Source organism: Salmo salar, chromosome ssa27 (assembly GCF_905237065.1).
Source record: "Salmo salar chromosome ssa27, Ssal_v3.1, whole genome shotgun sequence".
NCBI classification, from domain to species: Eukaryota; Metazoa; Chordata; class Actinopteri; order Salmoniformes; family Salmonidae; genus Salmo; species Salmo salar.
Window position 1 is genome coordinate 10,365,340 of NC_059468.1, and position 19,578 is coordinate 10,384,917.

Here is a 19,578-nt window from a genome sequence, read left to right on the forward strand (position 1 = left end):
AACAGGGGAGATTAGCATTTTATATCATACCCCAAGACATGCTAACCTCTCACCGTTACAATAACAGGGGAGTTTAGCATTTTATATCATACCCCCAAGACATGCTAACCTCTCACCGTTACAATAACAGGGGAGATTAGCATTTTATATCATACCCCCAAGACATGCTAACCTCTCACCGTTACAATAACAGGGGAGATTAGCATTTTATATCATACCCCCAAGACATGCTAACCTCTCACCGTTACAATAACAGGGGAGGTTAGCATTTTGGGGGGTTATTATATTTGTGTGTCTGTAACTTTGTCACTCATCGTTATTCACGATTCATTCAGGATTATCCCTAATCATGGTAGCATCCACATTAATGTAGAAGTGTTTAGAAACACATTATATTCTTGTTTACAATAAAAGTGACTCCAAAATGACACAATACATTATTTAGAATTCATTTCTATTGGGCACAAAATAATCTGAAAGCCAAAACAAACAACAAATTCATCCAACAAATTCACAGCGTCACAAGCTTGATGTAGTCATTACGTGCTATGAATATGGGACCGAATACTAAACGTTTTACTACTTTGAAGTATAGAGTCAAAATAAGAAAAAAATATTCACTCTCCCAATAGTTATGGAGGGCACTGTACTGAATCTACCCTTCTATCAAGCCCCTCTTCTTTCCATGTGCCTTAATACCCCTTTCTCTGCCTAGCTCACCTTTCACCTCTTTGCGTATATATTTGTCCCTTGATTCCCTCCTTCATAACTGGCTGTGTCCACTGCCTTGCTGCCAAACCCTAAGTGCATCTTAACTGGCGAGTTCAATGTAAACGCACAGTCAAATCCTCCACCCAGATGTCTTATTCTCAGCGCTCAGTCTTACTTATCAGAAGCAAAGGTGACCTGACCAAATCTGTGTTTGTCTTTCATTGTTTTTAATGTTACTGGTTGTCGTTTTAGTCTGACGAAATGTAATTGGTTAAGAGAGAAATGTCATGGCTCTGTTCGTACTAAGTTTGAGTAACAATGAATGTGCAAAATAGGAACCATTCAAAGCATCCAATATTCTAATCTATACCTGCAAAGCCTCTTGGGAGAAGTAGTGTGAAATAAGCCAGTCAATTTATCTGTTGTTTTTCTATATATTATTATTTTCTATCTGCGAAATGTGTGCTTTCCCATTGATGTGTGTCTACATTCACTGTTACAACACGTATTTGACGTGTTTTTGATGTTTTCGTTGTACTGCCTGTGTCTCGCACACTGAAGGATCCTGTTTAATCGCTAGTCTTTAGAAAGGTCAAGCAGATTATGTAGCAGCTCTCACAGATGTGACTTGTATTCGTTTTGTCCAGAGTGCTAGGGGACTGGTTTACTGCTCTGTTATAGCTCTCAAAACGGTAATTTGACGTTATAATCATGGAACTATTGCCCTTCTGCCTAACACTACATAATGTCAAGTTGATGCTCATTGAGATGTACTGTTAGCATTGAAGCTACGTTGTTATTAAGGTGGTCCTCAGATCAACAGAAATAGTAGCTGTGGTAATGAATGATAGAGGAATTTTCAGTTACAAAAAAGTGATTTGTCATCAGAAGTAAAAAGAGAGGTGTCATATGTAAAAAGGACTTCTGAAAGCAGGTTGTCTCTATTTGAGAACCTTTCGTAGCCTTAACTGAAGCTAGCTGTGTTGTATTGTACTACTAATAGACGTAACTACTAGTACATAATAGTATGATATACAAGTATTGAGTACATGGCACATATGTCATGACACTGCATTTCACCAGAGGAAAGGCAAGCGGTCATTCCTCATCACTGTATGTATTGGCTGGTGCAATCAAATTTCCCCTCTGGGGGATTAATAAAGTACTATTTTATCGTTCAATCAATACCTCAGATCAGTATGTTCAAGGGAAATAAGTCAGATAGCATAGCTTGCTAGCCCTGTGTGTCTCATGGCATTGTAGGGTCTAATGAGATGACTGACTCAGTATAGGAAGTGAGGTTGACAACTAACTTGCCTTATCTCCACACACTGTCACCCTCGCCACATAAACTCCCTCTTATGAACTGATGTCCGATTCTTTTCATTTTATTTATTTATGTGAAACACGAGATCATGCATGTGATTTGTTATATTTAAGTGTGTTTTTCAATATGATTTGTCAGGAGCCTGAATGCATGTGTCCTAACAGGTACTACTGTTATAGCTCAGTAACCAAACCAGGAACTGAACCAGAGGTTCCAAATATGGCCAAAGGGGCAAAATATGGGAATATTTTAGATGTTGTAATTATTGTTGAAATGCTACTACTGTACCCGTTTTAGTGAAGTATTATACAATTTTTGTTCAATTTAGTTTGAAACATTTTATACTTATACTGTACACAAAGATATTAAAAAAAATACTGATTTGGAACATATGATTTTGTTATGTCAAGTTGTCACATTTATCTTCATTTATGAAGGGCCTTCTGAGCTCAGCGTGCTGGCCTGGGGTTCCATTCAGTTGTATCAGAAGACCAGAGTAATCAAACATCCTTATCCTTACTAACAGTGTTACCCTGTTTCTGTGTTGCATCTTACTTTAACCAGGATATCATCTATTTTCATGGTTGTCCCTTGTTTTACAAAGAAATAATACCAATAGTTGCTTATTATATATTCTTCTTATTCTATTTTGAGCTTATTTCAGTGAAAACCAAATAAAGCTTGGGAAAAAGTTACTTAATGTACATTTAATGAACAGAATGGGATGTATTCCATGGCGAGTAGATTGTATCCAGGACTGATTTCATTTTATTAGAGTTATAGTAGAATAGTGTGGTGTTTACTTCGTTTTTGAGGACTTGCCAAAATGTAAATGTGCCTCTATTGTTTTCAAATTGCTGTGCACTGGTGTCATGAAAAACCTTGTAGTTTGTAGGAAATGTATACCCTTAAATTATATCAAATACATCATTCCTTTGATTCCAAAACCACTACCCTCGTCTTCTTTGGTGTGTGTGGGGGAAGGTCGTGAAATGGGCATGGCACAGGTTATGGCAAATTAATGTCCCAAACACAATCACCTAGCGAACCATTCCAACATAATATTTATATTATTTTAATGTATAATTGACCTATGTACTGTACATTGATACAATACCTCCAAACTGACTTTCCACAGCATGTCTGCATGCAGTAAAAGGAGAATCTGACAGCAAGCTTGTCATCTCCGACTGTCTCACTTTATTGTCCTTACAAAGAGAAACAGTCTCTTCAGATGAATGTGTACTATGCATATACAGCAAGTGTAGCATAAGGGTAGTTAATAACAGTATTAGGAGCAATAATAACGACACTAATAAGAATATTGAGAACTGTGTTATTTCAAAAGACACATAACGAAGTACAAGGAGTATACATAAGATAACCGGCCAATCACGAGCCTGCTCAATAAATAGAGAGAGCAGAATAGAGCTCTGTGATTGGATGGGTTAGAAATACATGTCAACGATTTGTTACTTTTGGAGTTCTTTTGTTTTCTGGTTTACTTTACAGAGGCAGAGAGTAGGAAGTACATCATTCCCTTTTTTTGAATGAAAAAAATCATTTCTATATATATCTACATAGATTACAGTATCTGCCAATTGATAATAATGAGGATAACATTGATACAATAAGAATAATGTAATATTCAGTATGAAAGGTTTAAAAAACTAAACTTAAAAACTTGTTAACAGTACCTGACAGCCATTTCAATGTTTCACCACGATGCGCCTTTCTCCCCCTCGCCCCTTGCTTTGCAAAAATGAGTTGGGGAATATAGAAAATTATCCTTCTTAAATACAAAATCTGCTGTTTCTAGATGTTTCTTCTCGCTCACATTCCTTGCACAATCTTTTAGCTTTCCCACGCCGTTCGTTAACACATTCCACTGTTGGTAGAAAAATACATACATATATGGTAATATACATACAACAAAGAAATGAAACGATGAGAAACCGAAAAAATACGAGATTGATCAAGTGCCTTCTTTATATCAGACCCCCCCCTTTTGTTCTATCAGACCCCCCCTTTTCGATGTCTTCCCCTTTAAGTGCATTGTTTGAACCATTCATATATCATCTCTTCATTCAATACTGGACTACATATCCCATGCTTCCTTTTCATCTCAGGTAGTCCCTTCACGCCCTCCTTTCCTTATTCTCTGATTGGGTCTTGCATCGCCAAACCTCATTCTTCCATTCATTCCTTCGCCAACCCCAAGGCAGTGTAGTTTTTACTTAGCACTTTCTCCCTCCCAGTGGAGGCTGGTGGGAGGAGAAATCAGTGGACTGCCTCATTGAAATACCTGGTTTCAAACACATTAAATGTGTTTGACACATGTTCCATTCCAGCCATTACAATGAGCCCATCCTCCCATTTAAAAAGTGACACCAGCCTCCACTACCTCCCTCCCTCCCTCTCCCCTCTGTCCATCCTCTCGCTCTATGAGTTCATGTGCTCCACCTGAATGGCTGAGGTGGACACGGTCAGGCAGAGGTCCTTATGGGCCGACAGGTCGGTGACGCTGACCGTCTTGTACTGGTGCAGGTCGAAGGGGCACGGCACGCCCTCCGTCTGCGAGTAGCTGCCTTGCTGAGGGTTGTTGGGGTTCTGGGGCTGGTTCTGCCCTGGGTTCTGACCCGCCCCTCCGGGACCACCGCCTCCTATGTTTGCCCCGCTTCCTCTGCCACGGCCCCTCCCCTTGCCCGCTCCGCCAGGAGTGTGACCCTGGGCCTGCTGGGCGGCGACGGCAGCCGCCACTGTGAGGGGGTCCGGGTTGTGCTTCCGCATGTGTTTCATCAGGTAGGTCTCCTGGAGAAGAGGAGAGGAGAGAAAGAGGGTGAGCGAGGTGGACAGTGCCGTGAACAATTACCATGCAGTGGGTCTTGGGAATAAAATGCAAAGGCTCGGCAGCACATAAACTACCGTTCAAACGTTTGGGGTCACTTAGAAATGTCCTTGTTTTTGAAAGAAAAGGGCCAGCATCCAGGAGTGATGGTTGCTGATAATTGGCCTCTGTACGCCTATCTAGATATTCCATTAAATATCATCTGTTTCTAACTACAATAGTCATTTACAACATTAACAATGTCTACACTGTATTTCTGATCAATTTGATGTTATTTTAATGGACAACATTTTTTTGCTTTTCTTTCAAAAACAAGGACATTTCTAAGTGACCCCAAACTTTTGAAAGCTAGTGTACATACAAACTCAGTAATATGTAGTCTATGCAAATGACTGGGAGGAAATATAGGCTGAGTGTATATAAACTACAGTGGAGGGGGGGGAACTGTTTTCAACTACATAGCCATAGCCTACCTGTCCTACACAACCCTATAGGTTACCATCAAGCCAGACTACTGCTTGTACGTGTTGTTCAACTGTTTTCACTACCAACCAAGTTACCTGAAGTAGTCAATTGAGTAATCTAATACTGCAGTTACTGAAAGAAGTACATACAATGAATTAGTCTCCACCCTCACAATTCCCTAGCCCCTCTCCTAAATGATGACATTGCTGAGCATCCCTCCCATGCAACAGCCCCCTCTCGCAAGTGGAGGCCTTGCACCTAGAAAGCAAAAGTGGGTGTGACACTTTAAGGGATGGGACTATATGTCGTTTGAGGAGGAGGGTAGAGGGAGGAGTTTTAGGGTGATTGGCAGGCGTACCGAGGTGTAGGCGCGGTTGCACAGGCCACAGGAGTAGAGCTTGGCGTGTTTGACCGTGTGAGTGGACAGGTGCACCTCCAGACTGGCCGCGTCTGTGTAACCGCGGTTGCAGTTGTGGCACTTGTACGGCTTGTCTTTGTTGTGCTGCCGGCGGTGAGACTGGGGGAAGCCATGAAAGAATGAATACATTAGGATTATTTTGACTATGATGTCATCACATCATTACGCTTCTGTTATTAACTGTACGTAATGATTTTAGAGCTAAGTGACGTTTTGCGATGAGAAACGTACTACCAAATAAATGTAAGTTGAGATGATTATTGTCCAAATGTAAGATCCGTTGGACTTGTGAATTGGATGTTGAGATGTAGTAGGCCTACCTGCAAGTTGGACAGCTGAGTGAAGGCTTTCTCACAGCCAGGATGGATGCACTTGTAAGGTCGGTCCCCAGTGTGGATCCTATGGAAGTGAAACACAGTCTGTAATGAACTACAGCTCCCACAAACCCCAGTATCCTGACTACTTCCGTTACAGCGTCACTCACTCCAAGGAACTGACAGGAACGATGAGACATCCAATCCCAAATCAAACAAACTATCCATAGAGACTTCTTGATGGCCCTTCATAGATAAGAGTTTCCACCATATTGCTTCCTGGTACATCCAACCAGTCCTTTCAGATCTATGATTGAATGAGCAAAAACAGGGCTCGACATTAATGCTTGTCCTCTTGTCCGGGACAAGTTGTCGGACACGAAGAATATATATTTAAACTGTCCGAATGGACAAATAAATAAAAAATTCATACAAAAATCCCAATATCTCTTGAAGGGGGCGGCAGCGTAGCCTAGTGGTTAGAGTGTTGGATTAGTAACAGAAAGGTTGCAAGATCGAATCCCCGAGCTGACGAGGTAAAAATCTGTCATTCTGCCCCTGAACTAGGCAATTAACCCACTGTTCCTAGGCCGTCATTGAAAATAAGAATTTGTTCTTAACCGACTTGCCAAATTAAATAAAGGTTAAAAAATATATATATTTTAAAAAGGTCCAGTAAAAAGGCTATCACCAGGAAATGGCTACAAAAAGACCCTCCCACAGTGACACAATGGATAGACATTGTAAAAGAAATACACCACATGGAGCGTATGACCTTTGCTTTAAGAACACAAGAGGAGAGAGGTCAGGAACACTGGGAGAAATGGGTTTCGTACTTGAAAAAGGTCTAATTCAAAGATGTCAATGTAACTAATATGATGAAGGTATGACGTGCACTGTAAATGACAGATCTTTTTGTTGTTCTTTTACTTTACTTGTACTTTCTTTGTGTTCCTCAATAAAAACAAATCCCAATATCAAACAATTACTCTGATCAGAATTGGATGGGAGAGGTCAACATTGGAATAATATTCATATCTATTTTCCATGTAGGCTACATAAATAATAAGCCGACAGGTCGAAGTGTAGGTGATATGCACATTGTCTACAGCCTCATGTCCAAACCCATGCTGACATGAGGGAGGCCCCAGAATAAATATTGAGACTTTTAATTACACAAATATAGGCTGAACGCTTTCATTACAGAAGTCTGTGGGGATTAGGGGAGTTTTGAACTTGAACGAGAAGAGGATGTGAGAGACAATGAGTGAGAGGGAACCAATTAGAAGAAAAGAGGAGTAGATGGAACTAGAGAGGGTGTGCGCTGATGGGACTGCCCACTGTCCGTTTAGTAGTGTTTACCTGTGGTGCTGCTGTAAGTGACTGAGCTGCCTGAATGTTTTCTGGCAGAAGGAGCAGGTGTAGGGCTTGGCTCCGCTGTGGATGCGGATGTGCTGGGCCAGGTAGCTGGAGTTGGCGAACGATTTGGAGCAGTGGGGACACTTGTGCGGTTTGCCCTCAGTGTGGTTTCTAACAAGGGGATGGGGAGATGGAGAGAGAGAGAAAAAGAGAGAGAGAGAGATTGATAACGTATCAAATCAGCGACGAATGATCCAGAGATCAAATCATAATCAAATCACCCCAAATCAAGTTTAGCGCAGTTTGATTGACAGTGTGCACTTTTTGGTTGTTGCTGTGTCTGAGTTGCGAAACACAGTAGGAAAACAGACAGCAGGCACAGTCCCCCTTTCCTTTCTCTCTCTTTCTCTCTCTCTCGCTCGGTCTCTGCACCTATGGTGTGCTGCTGATGTTCTGTGGTCATTCTACAGAGGCCTACCGCTAAGGAATGTGAGTGAAGGCAAGCTCTCGCGTCTTTATCTTGACACCTAATGCGAAACATCGAGAGGGGCGTGTGAGGGAGGATATGTAGCAAAGGGTGCACTTCGCTCTAACAGAATGGTGAGGGTGGGAGGGGGAGGAAGGGAAAAGCCATTCATTTAATTCCTCATAAACGTTCAAGAAACCAAAGATTGGTTGAAGTGATGACGGAACAGATAGAACTGAAAGTGTCAGGGAAAGAAAATGAAGAAATCAGTATGGAAAGTTGTGGTCGTAGGATAGCTAAATGTACAGATCACTTGTCTGACAGAATTTGTTTTACATTATGAAGCTGTTTCTGGTGTAGTTTACCCAAAATTGCATCCTTTCCCCAAGGATGGACGTAACTTATTAGTCTTTGCTGTGGTTGTCCGCGTATCTAAAAGATTAGAACGCAATCTGTCACTTTAAAAGGAGTTAACTCACCCCCTTCAGATCAAATGTGGTGTTCCACAGGGATCGATTCTTGGACTTGTACTATTTCTAGTTTACCAAACGCATCAAAACAACTTTCTCAGATTCTGTTTGCCAATAACATAAGGGACTTGAATTCCCAAAGAAATCTGCAAACCACACAGAAAAAACATAGCCTCCAAGACAGCAGACAACGCAGATACAACACTTGGCAACAGAAAAACAGCACACACTCTCCTATAAAAGGGTCACTAACTGTGACATTTTGACAGAGAAAAAAAGGTGGTGCTGCTTTGTCAAACATCACCAGAAATATAAATATTGGGTTTGTTTATTCTAAACCTGCGGTCATAGATGTAGTTATTGGGTTTGTTTATTCTAAACCTGCAGTCATAGATGTAGTTATTGGGCTTGTTTATTCTAAACCTGCGGTCATAGATGTAGTTAATGGGCTTGTTAATTCTAAACCTGCGGTCATAGATGTAGTTAATGGGTTTGTTTATTCTAAACCTGCGGTCATAGATGTAGTTATTGGGTTTGTTTATTCTAAACCTGTGGTCATAGATGTAGTTATTGGGCTTGTTAATTCTAAACCTGCAGTCATAGATGTAGTTAATGGGCTTGTTTATTCTAAACCTGTGGTCATAGATGTAGTTATTGGCCTTGTTAATTCTAAACCTGCGGTCATAGATGTAGTTAATGGGCTTGTTTATTCTAAACCTGCGGTCATAGATGTAGTTATTGGCCTTGTTAATTCTAAACCTGCGGTCATAGATGTAGTTAATGGGTTTGTTTATTCTAAACCTGTGGTCATAGATGTAGTTATTGGCCTTGTTAATTCTAAACCTGCGGTCATAGATGTAGTTATTGGGCTTGTTTATTCTAAACCTGTGGTCATAGATGTAGTTATTGGCCTTGTTAATTCTAAACCTGCGGTCATAGATGTAGTTATTGGCCTTGTTAATTCTAAACCTGCGGTCATAGATGTAGTTAATGGGTTTGTTTATTCTAAACCTGTGGTCATAGATGTAGTTATTGGCCTTGTTAATTCTAAACCTGCGGTCATAGATGTAGTTATTGGGCTTGTTAATTCTAAACCTGCGGTCATAGATGTAGTTATTGGCCTTGTTTATTCTAAACCTGCGGTCATAGATGTAGTTAATGGGTTTGTTTATTCTAAACCTGTGGTCATAGATGTAGTTATTGGCCTTGTTAATTCTAAACCTGCGGTCATAGATGTAGTTATTGGGCTTGTTTATTCTAAACCTGTGGTCATAGATGTAGTTATTGGGCTTGTTTATTCTAAACCTGCAGTCATAGATGTAGTTATTGGGCTTGTTAATTCTAAACCTGTGGTCATAGATGTAGTTAATGGGTTTGTTTATTCTAAACCTGCGGTCATAGATGTAGTTAATGGGTTTGTTTATTCTAAACCTGTGGTCATAGATGTAGTTAATGGGTTTGTTTATTCTAAACCTGTGGTCATAGATGTAGTTAATGGGTTTGTTTATTCTAAACCTGTGGTCATAGATGTAGTTAATGGGTTTGTTTATTCTAAACCTGTGGTCATAGATGTAGTTAATGGGTTTGTTTATTCTAAACCTGTGGTCATAGATGTAGTTATTGGGCTTGTTTATTCTAAACCTGTGGTCATAGATGTAGTTATTGGGCTTGTTTATTCTAAACCTGTGGTCATAGATGTAGTTATTGGGCTTGTTTATTCTAAACCTACAGTCATAGATCTAGTTAATGGGTTTGTTTATTCTAAACCTGCAGTCATAGATGTAGTTAATGGGTTTGTTTATTCTAAACCTGCAGTCATAGATGTAGTTAATGGGTTTGTTTATTCTAAACCTGTGGTCATAGATGTAGTTAATGGGTTTGTTTATTCTAAACCTGTGGTCATAGATGTAGTTATTGGGCTTGTTTATTCTAAACCTGCGGTCATAGATGCAGTTAATGGGTTTGTTTATTCTAAACCTGTGGTCATAGATGTAGTTAATGGGTTTGTTTATTCTAAACCTGCGGTCATAGATGTAGTTATTGGGCTTGTTAATTCTAAACCTGCGGTCATAGATGTAGTTATTGGGCTTGTTTATTCTAAACCTGCGGTCATAGATGTAGTTATTGGGCTTGTTTATTCTAAACCTGCGGTCATAGATGTAGTTATTGGGCTTGTTTATTCTAAACCTGCGGTCATAGATGTAGTTATTGGGCTTGTTTATTCTAAACCTGCGGTCATAGATGTTGTACAATACGAGGTTTTGTAATCAGTATTATTGGGAGCAATACTGTCTCATTTGATTTGTCGCAATAAAACCCTATGTAGCTAATGCAGAGTGGTTATTCATATTGTAATGGTCAAATTCAAAGCCAAATATAGATAAGTACATTGGTATCACTAGCACTGAATTTGTAGTGATAGTGATTGTCTTTACTAACAATCCTTCAATCTTGTGTGACAGTCTATATTCTGCAGTCACCTATTCCCTGAAATCAACCACCACACACACTCACACTCACACACGCCAGGGAGGCAGCAGTACCGTGTGTGCTGCTGTAAGTGACTGAGCTGCCTGAATGTTTTCTGGCAGAAGGAGCAGGTGTAGGGCTTGGCCCCGCTGTGGATGCGGATGTGCTGGGACAGGTAGCTGGAGTTGGCGAACGACTTGGAGCAGTGGGGGCACTTGTGCGGCTTGGCCTCCGTGTGAGACTTGGCGTGGATCTGCATGTCCGACTTGCTGAAGAACGTCACCGCACACATCCGGCACCTGGAGGATGGGTAGGAGAGAACGGTAAACGGAAAACGAGAGAAACAGAGATATACTGTTTAGAGATGAGGATATGTTGAATGGGGAAGAACATAATCGGGTCAACTTGGGTAACAAATGATGAGTGTTAAGGACTAAAATGTATGTAAACACAAAGCCTGTAATCTACCTGTATGATTTGGTCCCATCTTTGTTCCCATGCTCATCCTCATCATTTGATAAGTCATAATGGTCGGCAGTGTGGTGCTGTAAACAAACACAAAACAATGTTGTTTGTTTAATAAACAACGCTTTGCTTCACTAATCCTGAAGTAATGACACTACAATATGTAGCTTTAACCATTTTATCACTATGGATTGACTGGAGAGATGCAGTGATCTAACCCCCATGTAATACTGAAGATAACTTCGGTAGAGGCAGCAAGTCCCGCCTCTCCCATCTCCTCATTGGTTCTTAGGAGCATATACCCACGTGGGTGATTGAAAGATGAACGAGGTCCACACTCCAGTCCAGTTGGTTGCAGTAAGGCACCTTGAAGTTGGTTGCCAACCGCCATATAAAATCCACAGAAATTACTGGAAACTAACTAGGTTTCCCCTTTTATCTGTGGATTAATTGTTGGAGTAGAGAACACACGATTTTGTGTGAATCAAAATGGGTCAAAATTCTACAAAGATCCAGCAACAAAAAAAAAAGGACCACATAGATTTAACGTAGAATAACAACCCAGTGTTTATATCCCAGGAGAAAATAGCAGCAACAGCAAGCTAGCTAGCTAAATGTCCATGAATGTTTATGTGTTTCGACCTGTCATCAAATTAGTTGAGTTCGTTTTGAAATTTCAACCTGCGTGTCCTCACCGTGTCTGGTGTGGATGGACAAAATCAACATGTACGTGATGGCACGTGCCCGGATAGTCAGCATGTTAGTTCTTATGTGACATCACTTCAAATCTCTTATCACCTGCCCCCCAGCAGCCAGGTGTGCCAGAATCAACGCATCACTTCCTGGGGGGAGGTTGGCGCCAGCCCTCTGCATCATCGACTTCTTCTTCCTGCCCCGCTTCCCGGGCGTTGGCATGACAACAGGAGGGATGACCAAATCCTCTTTCTTGTCTGAAACAGGGACATAAAAAACGGGATGGGGAAAGGAGGGATGGAGGGAAGGGGAGAGAAAGGGGGAGAGGAATACAGCTCTGATTAAAAGAGACCAAAAACCACACAACATATCCCATGGGCCTCTCTGCTTGGTGAGTAACATCCAAAGCGGTCTCTCCTGGTATGAAATGGTGAAAGCAACAACACGTGAGTGGTAAATCACCCCACAACACAGAGGCATTTTAATCTCTTCATATACTGGAACACCTGACAGACTTCACCGCTGCAAAAAAAGAATCGGTTACACTCAACTGCCTATTTGGACAGTGTTGCACAGCTACATAACGAAACAAAATTCATTTAGCTTTTTTTGAATGGGCCAGATACTGTAGTTTGTATGTATTGGATGTTATTCCAAGACAAAGATTTTCATCAACTTTTGGATGATCACATTCATGGATGGAACTACACCATCAGAGAACATAGCGAGGTCCTCCAGATAACTTCCTTGGACTATTAGTGGGAGGGCATCAGATCATATTCTTCCACTTTCAGATTGGGTTTTTGGAGTCAATATAACTCATATAACTATCGGACCATCAACAGGTCCCAGATCTGATCATCTTCATTATATGTTGTGCAATTTATAGTGTGAGTTTAAATACAGTGTTCAGTAAAACACTACATCCAAGCATCCTGCACATTTTAAGACATTTTATACATTTTCTTTGTAGCGTATGACAGGGCTTACAGCAGCGTTTCCCAAACTAGGGGTCGCCTGATTTGAAAATGGGGTCGCGCGCAAAAAAAAAAAGAAGTGCGCTTGGTTCATAGAACCAGGGTTACGTCAGTGACCTCTGGTAGCCGCTAGATGCGGTTGTAATAAACAGAGTGGTTTCTGTTTTCTTCCTACACATATCTTTTGAACCGTTTTAGCTACAACATATTATGACCCTGTCACTGAAAGATAAGACTCCACATGTGTGGATGTGTCTGACGTTTCCCTCTATAATGCCCACATGCCGCGCACGAGTCATTAGAATAAATTATTTCTACACAGAAGATCATATACAATTATCGCCTGATGGTCTTCTGAACTTCCCAAAACCTTTCTGATACATGTCAGTCACATCAAACCATACTTCCTTACTGTCAGACTGATGTTATAGACCGTCATAGCCCCAATTAAAATATTATACAACAACAAAAAAAGAGATCAAAATGGGGTCGCGGGCCAAAACCGTTTGGGAACCTCTGCCTTACATTATCTCAGCGCAGACAAGTCATTTAAAAAGCAACTCAACCGCACATCCAAACCAGGCTTCAAACAGTCCAGAGTGCAGGTAAACACAACCACAGGACTGGCCATAGGCTAAGGCTGCAGATGCTTTACTGCTAAGCAGCAGGGATGGATGATGGCATATGGGGAGGAAGTAGTCAGCTAGGTGGGACAGGGTGGAGGGGAGATGGAGCTGGGTACTCACTGTGGCTGTAGAAGTAGAGAGAGGAGTGCTGGCTGCTCTCTGACAGAAACCGAGAGAAGAGGAGAACACACTCAACACACGGAGCTCACTACCCGGCTCGCTCCCTCCCTCTCTCTCTCTCACCGCAGAGGGTGGGGGGGCTGGATCAGGTCAAGGGTTAGTGGCTGGCTGCTGGCAGCGCGTTGCCGGGGTTAGCTCAAGCAGCAATGTGTGTTACTGTGTGTTTGTTTGTGTGCGTGTAATGCATGTCTGTGAGTGTTGAGGGTTGAAGTTTGTGACTAGAAGGTGGTTCCACCTTTTCTGGGTCAGCCCATATCAACAAAGGGATGAAATAAAATGCAAATAAATGCTCAAATGAATGAATGTCTATATGTGAGTGTGTGCCAGTGAGTCTGCTTTGCTTGTTGATAAGCCAGGAAAGGTTTGCAAGCCACTCAGGCACACAACCTATCACAGTGCGGGTTTTGGGGAACGGGTTTTGGGGAACGGGGGAATGCGGTGGAGGTTTTACCTGTGTTTGTGGGGTGTAGTGCGGACACTATCATGGTGTTGGCAGGGGGTCCGGGCACGAAAGATTGTGTGGAGGTGGGTTGAGAGACCAGGGTGCCTTGGGGAGTGGTTATCACTAGCCCCGCTGAGAGGGAGAGAGAGACGGTGACATGACTGCACCACACCCCTCCCAGGAAGAGCCGAGGCACACATTACACACACAATGACATACTGAGAACGTTTAAGTTGGTTCTTTCTGTATCTTTGAATATATAATACGATTAGACCAGACAGAAACAGGGAGGAGACACGCATAGAACAACCACAGAGGATCGCCAGACAAAACGGACACCGGCAGCGTGTCTTGTTTACTCACCTGCCGTCATGATGCCCGTGGACTGGACGGGCACCACCGTGATATTCTGTGAGGTGTGCGGCTGGTGCAGGTGACCGCCTACGGCGTTCAATTGGACGCCACCGCCTCCACCTTCCTGTTTGGGCACCACCCGGCCTCCCGCGTCCATGGTGAGCACGGCGGCGGGATAGTGCGAGGAGTGAGGGAACGACGGAGAACCCTTATTGTCCGGACCCAACTGCTCCTTCATCTTGTTCAGGAACATGGCGTTTTCAATCTAGAGCGGAGGGGGGGGTAGTAGTTGATCGTGAAGGAGGGGTGGAAAAGAGAAAGACAGGCAATAGAGAGAATGGGGTGAGATGCCAAAAGGAAATGAATAGCGGTGGTAGAGGTTGATAAGGGAAGTAGGAGAGAGGAGGGGCAGAAGTGATCATTTGGGGAGGCCCGTTGTTTTGTTACTTACATATGTATTACAGTGAATTTGATGTTTTGCCATCCTCACCTAAGGTGCAAGCTCATTATTTGTTAGCGTAAAACTAACAAGTATTATTTCTTTATTTGCGACACCACCATGTACATTTCAAGATAAGGTCCAGTAATAAGGTTTCTACCTGTCCTTGTACTGTGGGAACGGGAGACCAAAAGTATGATGAGTTGAAATGGGAATCTTCCATTATTTCTGTAATTGAAAAGCAACATAACTTATAAACACCTGCTCGCTCTGCGTCATCAGTCGAAACGAGACCATGCCCATCTCAACTGATGTCTCTGGCCAAAGTTCTTGGTCTCTCGCAACTGCTAAGCATTTCCAAGAAGCCGAGTAAAAGAAATGAGAGTTTTGCTCAAGGGAATGGGGGACGTTGAACGATACAAATGCTGAGCCAACACTGTTTTCTTCACTGGCATGCATTTTGTCCACTGCCAATAGATTTAACTAAAGATAGAAAAGTGTGAGCCATATTGATTGCAAGTCTCCATGGCCCCCAGACGGAGCGTGTCGTTGTTGGTCAGGATTGTAAATGGCACATTATTGTTTACATACAAATAAATGCATGCAGAGCGCAGTAGTGGGGGTGTACATAAAGAGTGTTTCATCAATGGCTACTTATAACCTCTAGCAGTCTACAGATGAGATCATAACAAAAAAATATGGATACATTGTATTGAATGCATAATAGAATATTTAGCTGAAATATTTTAAAATGCTATGCAACTCCCTGAAACCTTTGGCTAGCTTCTCTCACTGAGCTACATGGCAGGAGTGGGCACTACAAATAGCAAGGAACAATGGCAAGTCTGTCATTGAAAACAATCCCGATAGGTGTATAACGGGGAAGTTATTTATTGGAGCTTTGTAACTCAATACAGAAACAGAGACGTGTCTGCTAACAATTCTGATGGGGAATATTGAGTTATGTTAAGTTATAGTATTTCCTATCCCAGGCCATGGCACACATAAGACAGATTGCCAGCCAACGGGATAGCCACCACTACCTACATTAAACACTCGTCTACCCTTTATTTTAGCTAACTGGCTGGTGGCAAGCTTGACAGACTACTATTGATGTTAGCTAGCAACAACAGAGGAGTGAAATCTGAGCTAGTTAGCTAACGTAGAAGCTACCTAGCTCCTTGAGGTTAGCTAGCTACAGTAGCTAACTTGCCTCCATTAATTTCAGTATTGTTAGCTAGCTTGCTACTATGCGGCCTATTTTTAAGTCGACAATAAACAAATAAACTTCCGCTTGAAAACAACAATGTCACAACCCCTACGCCTCCATCCCTCTCCCTGTTCGTCACACTGTGAGAATAAAAAAAAAAAAAACGAGAAAAAAACGTCGACGCCAATGCCCCTGTGCGAGACGCAGTTTCATGTAGACTTCCGGCTATCCAGACAGAGGGGAGTAGCAGCTCATATGAGTTGCTCTGTCAAACAGAAATAATTAACGATTGAGTAATAACTCGATGTTAATTACCGGTGTTGGCGATTCCCTCTCAACCCCGGGGCTCCCTCGGGTTGGGACAGTTCGGAAACTCAGTCCAAATCCGCCCAAACCCTCAGATTCTCCGAATATTTTTTCCTCGATTTTTTTTCTTTTTCCCTCTTGTGGGTCTGCTCCGCTCTACACTTCCGGTGCCGAGAAATTTATTTCCGGTCTTTGGGGACGTATAGAACTATTTAAATTAATATGATCATATATTAGATGATTATTTAGATGAATTTATGATGATATGAAATGTACTTGTTATTGCTGGTAGCCTTCCACTATCAATGATGGCTGATAAAGGTATACCACACTACAGGCAAAGAAAGGGGTTCCCAAACTTGTTTCCCTGGTCTTATTTCCAGAAAGGTGCAATATTTTTTTATTTATAAATGATACTCCCCATCATATATGTTTTGGACTCTCTCTACAGCACCTGCTGCCTCTATCTCTGAATGATCGGCTATGAAAAGCCAACTGACATTTACTCCTGAGGTGCTGACCTGTTGCACCCTCTACAACCACTGTGATTATTATTATCTGACCCTGCTGGTCATCTATGAACGTTTGAACATCTTGGCCATGTTCTGTTATAATCTCCGCCCGGCACAGCCAGAAGAGGACTGTCCACCCCTCAGAGCCTGGTTCCTCTCTAGGTTTCTTCCTAGGTTCCGGCCTTTCTAGGGAGTTTTTCCTAGCCACTGTGCTTCTACATCTGCATTGCTTGCTGTTTGGGGTCTTAGGCTGGGTTTCTGTACAGCACTTTGTGACATCGGCTGATGTAAAAAGGGCTTTATAAATACATTTGATTGAATTTGATTGATATATTGTTCCCTCATTATGTTGTAGCGAACGGAGGGAGCAGGAGGTGCACCCTGGTCTCTGGCATGAATACCCTGGTCTTCCATTTGGTAGAAATTGTAATCTACCACAGATCGCTACACTGCCCTCTCCAAACGAGAAGCTACATCCCCTTGCTTTCCCTAACCTCAGCCCCCTTACCCTACTCATCGTGCTATTAGGCTAAACCACTTTAAACCACCATCGCAACAATATACTGTTCCCTATCAGATATTGCTTTCCCATCACATAGGCCTACTGTTTTTCCCCCATCATGGCCATCATTGACATTGCTACCAGTGACGTGAACAACAGGTGGACACGATGGCCTTAAACCTACTTCATTCCTGCTCAGACATGACCACGCACCAGACAACCCTGAATAGCCTGGGATACATGGGTCCAAGCCAGCAAAATATCACTAAACCCATGTAATTGCAAAACCACCTTCGCCAAAAGACCTCAACCTATAGTCTCTGATGGGTAACATCACGGGTGAACAGTATTTGACAGGGAACAGTATATGATGAGAGAACAATGTATTTTAGGAACAGTAGGTTTTGATGAATGTGAAAATGGTTAGAATTTATGTATTTAATCTATAACATAATAATAATAGTAATCATCATCATCATAATCCCTCGACTAACCGGGTGCCCCTGCATATTGACTCTGTACTGGTAACCCCTGTATATAGCCTCACTATTGCTATTCTTATTTTACATTTTACATTTACATTTACGTCATTTAGCAGACGCTCTTATCCAGAGCGACTTACAAATTGGTGCATTCACCTTATGATATCCAGTGGAACAATCACTTTACAATAGCACATCTATGGTTAGAAGGATTATCCTATCCCAGGTATTCCTTAAAGAGGTGGGTTTTCAGGTGTCTACAGAAGGTGGTGATTGACTCCGCTGTCCTGGCGTCGTGAGGGAGCTTGTTCCACCATTGGGGTGCCAGAGCAGCGAACAGTTTTGACTGGGCTGAGCGGGAACTGTGCTTCCGCAGAGGTAGGGGGGCCAGCAGGCCAGAGGTGGATGAACGCAGTGCCCTTGTTTGGGTGTAGGGCCTGATCAGAGCATGAAGGTACGGAGGTGCCGCTACCCTCACAGCTCCGTAGACAAGCACCATGGTCTTGTAGCAGATGCGAGCTTCAACTGGAAGCCAGTGGAGTGTGCGGAGGAGCGGGGTACGTGAGAGAACTTGGGAAGGTTGAACACCAGATGGGCTGCGGCGATCTGGATGAGTTGTAGGGGTTTAAGTGCACAGGCAGGGAGCCCCGCCAACAGGGAGTTGCAGTAATCCAGACGGGAGATGACAAGTGCCTGGATTAGGACCTGCGCCGCTTCCTGTGTAAGGCAGGGTCGTACTCTGCGAATGTTGTATAGCATGAACCTACAGGATCGGGTCACCGCCTTGATGTTAGCGGAGAACAACAGGGTGTTGTCCAGGGTCATGCCGAGGCTCTTAGCACTCTGGGAGGAGGACACAATGGAGTTGTCCACCGTGATGGTGAGATCATGGAAAGGGCAGTCCTTCCCCGGGAGGAAGAGCAGCTCCGGTTTGCCGAGGTTCAGCTTGAGGTGGTGATCCGTCATCCACACTGATATGTCTGCCAGACATGCAGAGATGCGATTCACCACCTGGTTATCAGAAGGGGGAAAGGAGAGGATTAATTGTGTGTCGTCTGCGTAGCAATGATAGGAGAGACCATGTGAGGATATGACAGAGCCAAGTGACTTGGTGTATAGCGAGAATAGGAGAGGGCCTAGAACTGAGCCCTGGGGGACACCAGTGGTGAGAGCACGTGGTGCGGAGACGGATTCTCGCCACGCCACCTGGTAGGAGCGACCTGTCAGGTAGGATGCAATCCAAGAGTAAGCCGCGCCGGAGATACCCAGCTCGGAGAGGGTGGAGAGGAGGATCTGATGGTTCACAGTATCAAAGGCAGCAGATAGGTCTAGAAGGATGAGAGCAGAGGAAAGAGAGTTAGCTTTAGCAGTGCGGAGAGCCTCCGTGACTCAGAGAAGAGCAGTCTCAGTTGAATGACCAGCCTTGAAACCTGACTGATTTGGATCAAGAAGGTCATTCTGAGAGAGATAGCAGGAGAGCTGGCCAAGGACGGCACGTTCAAGAGTTTTGGAGAGAAAAGAAAGAAGGGATACTGGTCTGTAG

The 19,578-nt window shown here is 42.9% G+C and overlaps 1 protein-coding gene across 4 annotated transcripts; it reads right to left on the bottom strand.

Annotated features, from left to right (window-relative positions):
- Positions 1-3,215: 3,215 nt before the first annotated feature.
- Positions 3,216-16,699, bottom strand: LOC106588408 (zinc finger protein 384). 4 transcript variants are annotated; one of them, XM_014177351.2, is made up of 12 exons: positions 16,549-16,699; positions 15,184-15,251; positions 14,594-14,849; positions 14,240-14,362; positions 13,729-13,767; positions 12,111-12,262; positions 11,316-11,392; positions 10,922-11,146; positions 7,446-7,613; positions 6,090-6,168; positions 5,710-5,868; positions 3,216-4,849 (listed from the first exon to the last, which is right to left on the bottom strand). In XM_014177351.2, the coding sequence occupies exons 2-12, from the start codon at positions 15,244-15,246 to the stop codon at positions 4,481-4,483; spliced, it is 1,710 nt and encodes a 569-aa protein (XP_014032826.2). In that variant the 5' UTR covers positions 15,247-15,251; positions 16,549-16,699; the 3' UTR covers positions 3,216-4,480. The 4 variants fall into 4 exon arrangements, with proteins under 4 accessions (XP_014032826.2, XP_014032828.2, XP_014032827.2 ...); XM_014177353.2 differs by lacking the exon at positions 15,184-15,251; XM_014177352.2 differs by lacking the exon at positions 13,729-13,767.
- Positions 16,700-19,578: the final 2,879 nt, after the last annotated feature.